At 38.7% G+C, this 13,519-nt stretch overlaps 1 protein-coding gene across 12 annotated transcripts in view; it reads right to left on the bottom strand.

Annotated features, from left to right (window-relative positions):
- Positions 1-9,753: 9,753 nt before the first annotated feature.
- FN1 (fibronectin 1) overlaps positions 9,754-13,519 on the bottom strand; it is an 85,492-nt gene continuing 81,726 nt past the window's right edge. For all 12 annotated transcript variants that reach the window (XM_001368412.4, XM_007501773.2, XM_007501777.2 and 9 more), the window contains 3 exons: positions 13,118-13,224; positions 11,230-11,340; positions 9,754-10,544 (listed from right to left, as the gene is read on the bottom strand). In XM_001368412.4, coding sequence (XP_001368449.1) covers positions 10,461-10,544; positions 11,230-11,340; positions 13,118-13,224 — 302 coding nt within the window. In that variant the 3' untranslated portion in view covers positions 9,754-10,460. The remainder of the gene's footprint in view (positions 10,545-11,229; positions 11,341-13,117; positions 13,225-13,519) is intronic.

Here is a 13,519-nt window from a genome sequence, read left to right as displayed (position 1 = left end):
AACAAGAGTTTGCCTTGTAAAGGAGAAGGGCCCCTTATTTATGTGAGGCAGGGGAGAAGGAGGAAATAGAGGGCAATGATGTCTTAGTGATGTTAGATAAGGATACCAAAAATGGAGTTTTTGGCAAAGGCTCTCAATTTTTAGTCAAGTGTGAGTGAGGTCTTTGAGAAGGAATTAGTGTTATGGGAGGTTGAGGAGAAACAAGGTTTGAAACAATTATTGTGGAGCGTAGGCTGGTAAATCAATTATGCAGAAATAGAATGTTGCCTTGAAACAGCAAGGGCCCAGTGGAGGAAAAATAATGTAAATTTGTAGTAATGGTTCATATTTTTCTCAAGCTCTGCTCAGCAACATATTGCTGAATAGGAGTGAAAGTGGTGTATGGTAGGAGTAATACAAGATTGAGCTTGCCAAGGCATACTAAGCAATAAGACCAGGTGGGAGGAAGGCAAAGGAGGAATTAAAAGTGGAAGATAGTCTAAAGTTGAGTTAGTTCACCAAGGGATTGAAATAGAGTCTTTGTAGGGAAGGGAGTTACGTGCTGAATTCCACAGACATTGATTATCTTTGCCCAATCATCCAATGAAGTAGATTTTAAATTAACAGTTCATTCTTTTTTTAAAGTAATATTTTCCCCAATTACCTTAATAGTTATTTCTTAATCGATCCAGTAGAAGGTAAACTTTCTAAGAGTAAAGTTTTTTTTTGTCTTTATATCCCAACTACTAGCACAATGTCTGATATTAATAGGTATTTAATAGATGCTTGTTGAATTGAATGACTTCATGTCAAATAGGTGGTCAGCCTGTCGATGATTTTTAAAGTATTATTTTGTGATGATAATCATTATTTATGATAGAATTGAGACTAAGTCATTTCATTTAAGACCTGGAAAAGGAATCTTGAGGGATAATTTAGAAGAAGCCATACAAACAATAGAAACTAAATGATCAAATGTTGTTAAATAAGGAAAGAACACTGTTCTAAGTTGAGGAACTTTAGGCTCATAGGATTTTGGTGTGGACAGGATCTTAGAGTTATACTAGTTCAATCTAAATTCTAGTCTGCTGTCTGTCACTAAACTAGCTATAACTGACCAATCACAATCAAGCCTCCTTTGTTTTGACTTTCCTAGATATAAACCCAGGATAATGATAGCTGCTCTGCTTACATCAAAAGGTTCTTGTAAGTCTGATGAGCCAAGCTTGGACAATTTCCTTTTTTTGATCTTCTTATTTCCAGCACCTAGCACCCATATAATAAATGTTTGTTAAACTGAATATACTAAGCGTGCAGTGCTCATTTGAACTATTATTCATTATATTTGCTTTCCAGTGTAAGTAGCTTTATAAATAACATGGAATTATTTTCACTCCTTCTGCCTCAATTCTTCCTCTCCTTCTTACCCCCAAACCTAATGGTACAAAATATAGAAGACTTGGGTTGGAATCAGGAAGATCAGTTTTTGAATCCCATGTCCCATATTTACTATTTTCTAAAAATTAGAGAATTGGATGCCTGGGATTTCAATTAGAGAGAGGCCTCATAAGAAGGACCTTTAAGGTCCCTTCCAACTCTAAATCTTTGATCTTATAATTTCAAAGCTGTAAGTGACATATTTTGGAAGAGCCAAAGGACTTGGACTCTCTCCTTCTATGAATGTTAAATTATATAAATCAGGTTTTTGTTTCAAAGTTCCATTCTGTTTTTGGCATCGACCTTGCTTCGTTTTGGCCTGAAAGGAGAATTTCCAAGTAACAGTGTGATGGAAATGGATATTATAGAGTTTCATCCTCATATAGTGGTGATTATATACTACATAGAGTATATAGCTTAAGAGTTAGGTAATTTATTCTCTCAGCCACAGTGAAAAATCAGATATAGAACATTTTCCATGTCTTTCCCACATGGCTACTCTGAAATATTTTGAGAATTCTTACAACTCTAAAACGATTCTAATTTGAAGTCTTTTAAAAGTGAAATAATAAATCTAGCAATGACAAACCTAGTACCCAAGATTACATGGAAGTATTACATTCCTTTGAGAAATAAGAAAAGAAAAAATGGGTTTTGGCAAGTATAAAACATGCCTTAAGAGATTTGCTACCTGAGGAGCATTAACAAAGACATTTCCTGATTGTGCCTTTTGGAACCCAACTCATATTCTTTTACACTTTTTACTTATGGTATTTCCTTCTCCTAATTGTTTTGTATTTAATATAGTTTTTGTCTGCAATCCAAAATGAGTCACATTATTTAAATTGGGACAGGGAGAAGGTATGGCTATGAAAATCTTTATTTTTCAAAGAATATATTCATTTTCTCTGAGTTTATGAGAAAAATATGGAGCAGGTCAAGGTCATCTTTGTGCTCATACTTGATCTTTAAATGTTCCTAAACATGAGAAGTCACAAGAGAAAGTTGTGTGTGTTTTTTTTGTTTGTTTTTTTTTATGGTTCACTTGTATCCCCTGAAAATGGGATTTTGTAATTGTTGCCTGCTTCTTCCTACAACATAGTAATGGGAACTACTGAATGAAAAGCAATTTTAGCACTTAAATGTGCTGATGGGATGTTTCTTAATCACTTTAATGAGTTTCATACAAATAGAAGTGGAATGGAATTTTCAATGGAAACATAATTAAATGGAAAAGTAATCTTCTATACTTGTAATTTTCACCTGATCATTTCTTCTTTTTTTTTTTTTAACTCCCCTCTGAAAGCATGCACCATGGGCTTCTAGTGATATTATTATTATTGAAATTAATTTGCACTTTATTGAGGTCATTGCAGCAGAGAGACCCATGGATGCCTGCATACTAAATGAAGAATCAAACTTGCACCATGGCAAAAATGTCCTTAGAATTTTATATATATATATGTATATATATATACACACACACACACATATCTGTATCTTTATATCAATTTTTTTCCCATAAGTTTAGCAAGCAACCTTAACACGCCCAGGAAAGCATTGCTTTTCACTGGAAATTTCTTTATACTCTGGAATTCTTAATTATATTATCATACTACATTATATCATATATCATATCATGTATCATATCGCATATATCACATTATGTTATTAGAAATCTATTATCCTAAAAACTACAATTCCCAGAAGCCCACTGACTTCCTGTCATTACGTGCTGACATAGACAGGAGATAAATTGGGTGGGGTTCCTGGTCTAGCTTTCTTCTCTTCTTGTGGTGCTCTTCCTGTGGATGTGGTCTTTTTTGAGCAGGTAGAAAAACTTAGTCATGTGGTTCCATTTTGTTAGATAATAAAGTTTATAATATATAATACTTGGAGTTAATTGTATATTAATTTTAAGCTTATAATATCATATTATATTATACAATAAACAGTATTCCTCTGTCAAAGTCTTCTTGTATTCCCCTGAGGAACTCTTACTTTAAGGCTGGTTTGCTGATGAAAAAGCTCTTCTAGAAGTATTAGTTATACATGCTGGGACAAATGTGAAATGGTATTTAGAAATCTATTCTGCGTGCCTTTGACCAAATGATTTCTCTAAGAACCAGTCCATAAAGACATTTTTACTATGATGGGGTTTTAGTTTGCTCTGTAGTTCTGATTATTTAAATGTGGCCACTGAGGGGGCAGCTGGGTGGCTCAGTGGATTGAGAGTCAGGCCTAGAGACAGGAGGTCCTGGTTTCAAATATGGCCTCAGCCACTTCCCAGCTTTTTGACCCTGGGCAAGTCACTTGACCCCCATTGCCTAGACCTTACCACTCTTCTGCCTTGGAGGCAATACAGAGTATTGGCTCCAAGACAGAAGGTAAGGGTTAAAAAAATAAAATAAAATAAATGTGGCCGCTGACCTTTTATTGGAAGTCATTCATTTTCAAATTGTGCTCCACTTATTAAAAAGAAGGAAAAAATAAAGAAAAGAGATAGACATTCTGGAAAGACAGCTTGTGTCATTTTCTGAAATGGGGAACAAATTTGTGGCTTGCTATGTAGAGAGGAAGGAAGAAGTTTCTCATCCTGTTTAATTCATTACAATCCTACCAGCTTTACTTGAAATACTCTTTAGGGATATTTTTTTTTGAAAATTTTATTTAATTAGTCAATTTAGAATATTTTTTCTTGGTTACAAGAGTCATGTTCTTTCCCTCTCCTCCCATGTCTGATGTGCATTTCCACTGGGTTTTACATGTGTCATTGATCAAGATCTATTTCCATTTTATTGATGTTTGCAGTAGGGTGATTGTTTAGTCTACATCCCCAATCATATCCCCATCAACCCATGTGATCAAGCAATTTTTCTTCTGTGTTTCTACTCCCAGTTCTTCCTCTGAATGTGGATAGTGTTCTTTCTCATAAATCCCTTCAGATTGTTTTAGATCACTGCATTGCCACTAATGGAGAAGTCCATTATATTCAATTATACCACAGTGTATCCGTCTCTGTGTATAATGTCCTCCTGGTTCTGCTTCTTTCTCTCTGCATCAATTCCTGGAGGTCATTCCAGTCTCTGTGGAATTCCTCCACTTTATTATTCCTTTGAGCACAGTAGTATTCCATCACCAACATATACCACAATCTGTTCAGCCATTCCCCAATTGAAGGGCATCCCCTCGTTTTCCAGTTTTTGGCCACCACAAAGAGTGCAGCTATGAATATTTTGGTACAAGTCTTTTTCCTTATCTCTTTGGGGTACAAACCCATTAGTGCTATGGCTGAATCAAAGGGCAGACAGTTCTTTAGGGATATTTTTAAATTTCTGGCAAAGTTGTTGGAGAGGTTTGCTACCTCAACCCAAAGCTACTCTTTCATTAAGTTTGTCCAAAAAAATTATTTTTCAACAAGTGAACTCGATGTGTATTTTTCCTTTTCAAACCTTTACCTTCTGTCTTAGAATCAATACAAAATAGAAGAACAATAAGGGTTAGACAATGGGGGTTAAAGTGGCACACAACTAGGCATCTGAGGTCAGGTTTGAACCCAGGACCTTCCATCTCTAGACCTGGTTCTCAATCCACTGAGCCACCTTCCTGTACCCAAGACATGTTTTTCAACACTGAAGGGAATGGGTTGTCTCTTCATAGACAAAGATAAAATTCAGCTCACTCTCCACCACCTATATCAATGGAACATATTCTTTAACCTGTTTTTCCTATTTGTAAGAAAAAGTGTTTATTCAGAGCTGATCTGGTCTCCCTTGGGATCAATGACAGGCTTGTAAACCTGTTGACTGAGTTTAAGGAGAATATGTAGCAGAAGAAAGCTAATTGGTGTACACATACAATGATGGACCACTGGCTCCATGGTTCCTTTAGATAACATGGTAATCAAACAGCTGAGCTAGCTGAGCAATGGACCTTGAGTTTTAAAGCTTTAGATAAAATTTTAATTCACATCATTAATTCTCTACAATAAAAAAAAAAACAACAAAAACAAACCCTTACCTTCCACCTCATAATCAATGCTAGATATTGGTTCCAAGGCAGAAAAGCGGTAAGGGCTAGGTAATGGGGGTCAAGTGACTTATCCAGGGTCACACAGCTAGGAAGTGTCTGAGATCAGATTTGAACCCAGGACTTCCTGTCTCTAGGCCTGACTCTCCACTAAGCTACCCAGATGCAATTCTCTATAATTTTTATGAATCATTACAGCATTTGTGGGATGGAGAGGCAGCAGAGAATAGTGGCTAGAAGGTCATATAATGGCATGAAGACGTTGGTTTCAATACAGCCTATATACACACATATACTTTCTGTGTGACTGAACAAGCTACTTAATCTATTGTGATTTCTTTCTTCTTTTTCTGTTTGCTAATATTTACCCCCATCTTTGCTCCCCATATTTGTCTGTGCTCTTGCTCCTCTAATTTTTTTGGTTTTGTGGGTTCTGTCAGTCTCCCCTCTTGGAACTTTGACAGGTCTTTCCCTACAGTCTGTGAGGGAGGGGTGATGTAGTTTGAGCTTCCCTGTCCTCTGGAGGCTTTTGATTGGATTAAAGTCCAGCAGTCTGTGGGGGAGGGGTCTTGGAGTTTGGGTTTCCCTGACCTCTGAAGACTTTTGTTGGGATTAAGTTCAGCTGGGTTGGGCTGGATGTGCCCTGAGGCCAAAATCTCCTGGAAGGCTGGAGTAATATGGAGGGTCTCCGCTGCTCTGTCCAGGCTGCCAGCTCTGCGCTCCCTCTCCAGCTCCTTCCCCATAGCCTATGTTCCACGCTCTGAGCCTGGCACAGCCCTGCCCGCAAGGTACACCCTCCAGACCAGTGCCTTTGCCCAACCTGAGGTTCCTGCTGCCGCTAGAGGCTTAGTGCTCTGGGTGTGTGTGTGGGGAAGGGTCCTGGGACCTTCCTTCTGCCTTCCCCTTAAACCCGAGTGTTTTTGGATTCTGGCTTTTGGGGGGGGGGCGTACCTTTTGGATTGAGTCCAGCAGGAGGGTTCCTTGGTTCTGTCCTGTTAGGTTTGATTTTCAGTCCTGTAGGAGCATTTAGTTTGTGATCAGTAAGGAAGGGTTTTCAGAGATCTGAACTTCTGCTGCTTCTAAGCCACCATCTTGACTCCGCCCCCCCCCCAAGCTACTTATTCTAGCACTACTCTAGGCAACTGCTAGATAATTCTTTAAATTTAAAGTTGTAGATGAGCAATACAAATACATATCTGTATCATTGGAGGAGGACATATCCTTACACTGATGAAATCACAGATCTAGATACTTTCCACTTCCCTGCAGAATACCTCCCATTCCCAACCAAAGAATATTTCTATTTCTGGTCGACCATCATGGCATATATGATTCGTTACCCTATCTAATTTTTACTAGAGTTTGAAGCCAGATCTGAACCTAGGAGTCTCTGGCCTGGATCTCAATCCACTGAGCAACCTAGCTGCCCCTGTGCTCCCATGCTCTTGCCTGGAGTTGAAGTGCTACAGAGGACATTTGAGATATTACGTGTCCATTTTTAGAGAAATATTTCCTTCAGATTTATTCGGCTGTATAAAAATGTTTATTGAAAGTGTGGGTATATTGGAAGGACCACCAGACTGAGAGTCAAGATCCAGATTTTAGAACTGATTATGTCAATCACTAGTTGAGTAATCTTGTCAAGTCACTCCTCATCTCTGCATGTATATATCTTGATTGGCAAAACAAGGAGAACTGAGAAGGCATGGCTAAATCCCTAAAGTCCTTTCTAGCCCTAATATTTAATTTCTTATCCTTGGCACTTGGAATGTCATTGGCTACTGATCAATACTGTTAAAGTTGAAGTCATTAGAGGTCAGTTACTTTATCCTAAAACTTAAATGGTAAAGTCATCAGTCTGAGATCATATGGAATGAGAATCAAATGCCAACCAGACGCTTGTACTTCTTGGTATTAAAGACCACAGACTCAATTGGGGTCAGGTCAGTTAAGAAGCATTTATTAAATGTGTGCCAGGCACTGTGATGGTGCTGGGGATACCAGGAAAGACAAAAAAGGTAGTTCCCATCCACTAGGAGTTTACATTCTAACGTAAATAACTGGGTACAAGATATATAAAAGAGATAGAAGACACTTTCAGAGAAGAAGCCATTAGGGATGGTGGTAGAGAATAAAACCTCTTGGGAAGGTGGGATTTGAAAGAAGATAGTAGTAGTCTCTCGGAAGCCGAGAATGACGATCAAAGACACTTGTGCGTGAAGGAGATTTAAGTGGAAAAGTCGGTGCACAGAGACAATCCCACTCTCTCGGCGTTGGAAGCCTGGGTCCAGTGGCACGAAAAGTCATTACACCTGGAGACTTCCTCAGCTGCATTGGATGGCCGTGTTGTCTTTTGTGCTCCAACACGCTCTAAGCACTCCATAGTGCTTTGCTGTATCGCCATCTCAGCCGTTGAACCTTCTTATTGGTTTCTTCCGCCTGTTCTGCCGAAGCAGTCTTCACATGCTGGGTGAGCAAAGCCCTGGTTCACCAGGGGTCGATGTCGACCCAATGGCTACCCTCACAAGGTTTAGCCGGCCTGTCGAAGCCTTTGCCCAGGGTGTGGCCGCTGCCACATGTTAGCAGCTACTGGGAGCCACAAGTGAGAGCTGGGTGTCAGGTGAGGGTCAGAGGCTGGAGCTGCCCTAGAAGGGCACAACAAAAAGAAGATATATTAGGGACAAAGGGATAGAGCTAAGGGGCCAGAGCATGTGCACAGAGACAGAACTGGTAGTGGGATGTAGCAACACACAGAGGTTGGAAAGGTAGGAAGGGGCCAGGTTGTATTTTTAAATACCAAATAAAGGAGTTTTTATTTCATCTTGGGAGTAATAAAGTTTGAAATTTAATGAGTAAAGGTACACCATAGTTCTTACTATAATGGTTAGAGATGCTCTTCCTTCCTATTGCTGGTCATGTAGAAAATGGGAACATGGTATAATGGAGAGTTGAGAGGATCTGACTTGCTATCCTGCTCTGTTTCTATGATCTTGGAGAAATTCTTGGAGGAAGATGAGGGGATAGATGCCTGGGTCTGGAGTCAGGAAGACCTGAGTTCAAATTTGACCTGAGATTCTTACTAGTTATATGACTCTTAAGGAGTCAATCTGTTTGCCTCAGCTTCCTCAACTCTAAAATGAGGATAATAACATCTACCTCCCAGAGATATTGTGACACTCAAATGAGATAATATTTGTAATGTGGCTGGCATAGCAATTAATTCTTGTTTCCTTCCTTAACCTTTCTAGTCCTCAAGTTTCCTCATCATAAAATAGAAGATCTGGATGAGATAATCTTTATTTCTTTCTGGCTCAGATTCCTATGATCTTAAATTCTTTAAATGGCTTTTTCACTTCCAAAGATGGCCCTTGAACCTGGCTTGGTAAAGATTTAGATTTGAGCAGCAATTAACATTTGGCAATTATAGTTGATTATAATCAGTATGAAGTAGTAACATGGTAAAGTGATTTAGTGAATACATCATTGAAGAGGTTTAAATGACCAAGAGAAAGAAGACAGCACTATAAACTTAGCTGCTTGAAAATCGCCTGGCCAAGAACTAATTCTATTAAAGTGCTTGGTATATAGTAGGCATTCAGTAAGTATTTGTTCATTTGATTTAGAATAATATTCATGAATATTAAGTTTAAATTTTAGGGAACAGGCAGATACGGTTTGTATCCTTTAGTGGATACAAACAAGCCTTGGAGCTGGAAAGATCTGGGTAACAATATGGCTTCTTCACTGAACTGCTCAGAGGCCAGGCAACTTCCAAAGAGATTAGTTAGTATTTTACATTGGTGGAGTGAGTTTCCCATGAATGCTCAGTTTTTAGGTTGGAACCCTCTTTTCCCTCAAAAAGTTAGAGTAATAGACTAAAACAGCTTTTTAATCCTGACCCCAGATCTGGCCTTTATCCATTAGCCTATGGAAACCTATTATTCTTCTATAAATTCTATTCTATTATTATTCATAATTCTCCATCGAGGCAGTGGTGCTTTATTTTCAAGGCACATTTTTGGAAAGAGGAATACTCATGCTTTCTCCTCATTTTCTTTTCTTTTTTTTAAAACCCTTACCTTCCGTCTTGGAGTCAATAATGTGTATTGGTTCCAAGGCAGAAGAGAGGTGAGGGCTGGGCAATGGGGGTTAAGTGACTTGCCCAGGGTCACACAACTGGAAAGTGTCTGAGGCCAGATTTGAACCTAGGACCTTCTGTCTCTAGACCTGGCTCTCAATCCACTGAGCTACCCAGCTGCCCCCTTTCTCTTCATTTTCTTGTAAAAAGAAGAACCCGAGACCATGGAATTCTGGTTTGTAAATCTTTTATTAAAAGAGTTGTCTTTCCACAGTAGTAAAGCTTTGGCACTTACAGTATAAAAAAATAATCACCAACCATCATTACACCAAATTCTTCTTGTCAACTTCGTACTAAGTATCTCCAATACAATTTTCTTTTTCCATATTAAAAAAAAAACCTTGGGGGGAAATTGATAAATAACAGGTAAGATAGAGCTATTGCTAGGAAATTACTAGAATCATTTAGGAAACAAAATTAGGACTGTGCATATTTTAAATATCACAGTGACAGGGAGATGTAGGGCCTCTAGGATTGTGGGCCACACAGTTAAGTGACAGCAGAAGTGTTTGGTGACTTTCCTATTTCCAAATTTCAATATGTCATTTCCATTCGCAGCATTTTGGTTGGTTCCAGATGCTTCCCTATAATTGATCTCAACCAAATCAGCAGTCAAAATCAATGCATTTAAAATACTGAGCAGTCCGGAACACTTTGGGGCATAACTGACAATGCCCGGCTTGCCAATCATGAGAAAAGTCTTAAAACACTCCCAGGGTGATGCTTGGAGAAGCTGTGAGTTGAGCTTAAGCTGGGGAAGTTGCTCCAGAGCAGAAGGCTTTTTAATGGTTTACTTTGAAAGATGGGTTTGCTAGCATCACTCCAGTTTGGACGGTGTCTCAGCGGAAAGTTGCTTGCTCATCAGGGCTGTAGAATATTACTTTTCTAGTGAATCTCTTGAGTTTTCTGTGTCTGCCTGTACATCTAAAGGCATGAAACACTCAATTGGGCAGTTGACATTCTGTTCAAAGGGAGAAGGGAAAAAATATGTTAGTAACAAATCCTGAAAGCCAACAAAGCTAAAGAGTACAAGATGGACAATCAGCAACTGAACTGAATGCTATTTTCCTTGAATTTGTGTTGCAAATTACAGTGCACTCTACCCAGACCTAAGGTGTTTCTCTTCATTTACAGAAAGTAAGGGTAAAAGGGAAGAATCACACAAACAAAAACTCCTAGGGGAGATAGTACAAGAAGTATAAGAAGGAGGGGACTGTGCCATGTAACAGAGAACTCATACTCTATACCTAAAAGTTTACAAAGCACTTTTTGAAAGCAAGTTAAATAGTGCAAGACATATTATCCCATTTCACAGATACAGAACAAGAGTTGAGGGAGAAGAGAATTTTCCATGGTTAGACAGCTAATGGTATACCCAGGGATCAAACCCAAGACTTTAGCCAGTAAGACTTTCTTCTCTCCCAGTTCCCCCAACTTCCCCTCATTCCCAATCCTTAGCAAAGTACCCAGTAAGCAATCAATAACTGAATTGACTTATAATTGTCTTGAATTAGTGTTATAAACTGTAACACTGACCTATCATTAAAATTTACTATGTTTAATTCAGATTTAGAATGACAGTAATAAGGAAGAATCCTGTAGCCAAAAAAATCCAGGGGGAAAAGGCACGGGGTCTCTATACTCACAGTATTTGTTCTCTGATGATATCGCTGAGAAAACTGAGTGTAGGAGTGGCCTGCTGAGCCTTCAGGAGCTGTCTCGACTCCAGGCCTGCGGCAGTTGTCACAACGCCAGCCCTGTCCAAGCAAAGATAATAGCATAAAGAGGGGCTTTTGGATTGTGATGAGAAAGCCAGGATGGAGTAAGCTGCTCCAAGCTTCCCACCTGGGATTAGGGTCAACATAAAAAAAAAAATTAAGACTCAAGGGAATCTCAACTAATATATCATGCATATTTTTATTCTTCTTATAAGGAAGTTTGGTATGAAGCGCAAATATTGATCCTCATTGATATCTCTGTGCTCATATTCTTTCTCCCCTTCCTAGAATGATTTCCTCTGTCTCTACTCACCATCCACATTATACCCATTTTTCAGGTTCTAATTAAGCCTCATCCCCTTCAAGGAACCTCTCAAAACTAGGTCAGAAAAGGATTTTTTAGAGATCATCTTGAGAAAATTTTAAATTTTATAAATAAAGTCTAGAAAGCCAATATAATTTGATCAAGAACATGTGGCAAAGTAGCTGCAGGGCCTGGACTGGAACCCGGGTCAGTTAACTCCTTATATGGCGCTAATTTTGGCAATTTAGCCCAAATCAATTCAACAAACATTTATTAAGTGCTGTCCATGTTCAAGTCATTGAAAATATAAAACCAAATGTGATAAAGACCCTTCCCTCAAGGAAGTCGACATTCTAACTGGGAAGAGAACATGTACATATGTAAGTACAGACATAATATATATAAAGTGAATATAAGATATCTTGAGGAAGGATTTCCTGGAGATCAGGAAAGGTCTCATGTAAAATGAGAAGCTTGAGCTGCATCTTGAAGGAAATGAGGGACTCTAAGAAGTGGTGAAGAGGAGGAAGAATATTCTAATGATGGGATAGCCAGTCCAAAGACAGCAAGATGGGATATAAAGGTCCAGGTACTCAGAATCATGAACAGCCCAGTAGGGCTAGTTGTGGTGAGGGGAGTAATATGTGAGAAGATTAGGAAGACAGGAAGTAGACAGGTTGTAAAAAGTTGTTAATGTCCTAAAGGAGTTTTCTATTTAAACCTGGAGGGTACAGAGAGCTACTAGAGTCCATTTTTAATTTTATTTTAATTTAAACCCTTACCTTCCATCTTGGAGTCAATACTGTGTATTGGTTCCAAGGCAGAAGAGCGGTAAAGGCTAGGCAATGGGGGTTAAGTGACTTGCCCAGGGTCACACAGCTGGGAAGTGTCTGAGGCCAGATTTGAACCCAGGACCTCCTGTCTCTAGGCCTGGCTCTCAATCTATTGAACAATCCAGCTACCCCCTGGAGTCTATTAAGTAGGGTGTTAGAGAAGTATGACCAGATTTGAGCTTTAGGAAAATCACTCCTAGCAGTATGGATGGATTGGAAAGGAGATACAGGAAGGGAGGCAGGAAGACTAAATAGGAGGCTATTGTAATAGGAGTGAAGAGGTCTTGAAAGAGGATGTTGACTTATGAGAGATGTTGTGGAAACAGAAATGCTAAGATTTGGCAATTGTGGTAAGATGTATAGATACTGGATATCCAGTCCAATCCATACACTTCTCTCTATTTCTCACCTCCGCTCCCATAGAATTGACTTCTGACTTTTAAATTGTATTCTATTTCCTATATTTTTTCCCATTATGACTGGATAATAAGATACCATACCTAATGAACGCTTGTATTCTCTAAGCAGTTAATATAGAGGCAGACATGTGATTGCCTCTCAATAAATCCTTTTTGATTGAATGAAAAAGCATTTTCTTCCTTCCCTCATTATTTGCCATAGAATATACTCTTTGGTGTATTTTTTTTGGAACAATCATGTAAATAATATTCAGACATACCTGCTGTCCACCAAAACATGTGCAAGAGCAGATGGCCCCAAGGTACTCCTTTTGCCACTGTTCCCCTACATGGTATGTCTTACCATCATCATAACATGTGGCCTCATCTGTTTTTTTAAAAAAAAGGCAGAGGTATAAACAAGACCCAGTTTAGAGATTTTCATTTCATCAATGGCATTTGAATTTTTATTCAACACTGACTTCTTGCCACTGGAGAATTGGGCTTCTAGGTTTTTGTAGGAATATAGGAGACTCTGTGGATTCTATGAGACTAAACCTATTGTACAGACTACCAACTTCCCCCAAATCAATCTTCTATACTCAATAAGATTAAATAGATGGGAAGATAGAAGTTCTTTATTTACTTATTTATTTATTTATCTATTCATTCATTCATTCATT

This window comes from Monodelphis domestica, chromosome 8 (assembly GCF_027887165.1).
Source record: "Monodelphis domestica isolate mMonDom1 chromosome 8, mMonDom1.pri, whole genome shotgun sequence".
Lineage (NCBI taxonomy): Eukaryota > Metazoa > Chordata > Mammalia > Didelphimorphia > Didelphidae > Monodelphis > Monodelphis domestica.
Note: the sequence above shows the minus strand (reverse complement) of the source record. Positions and strands in the feature narration are given on the sequence as shown.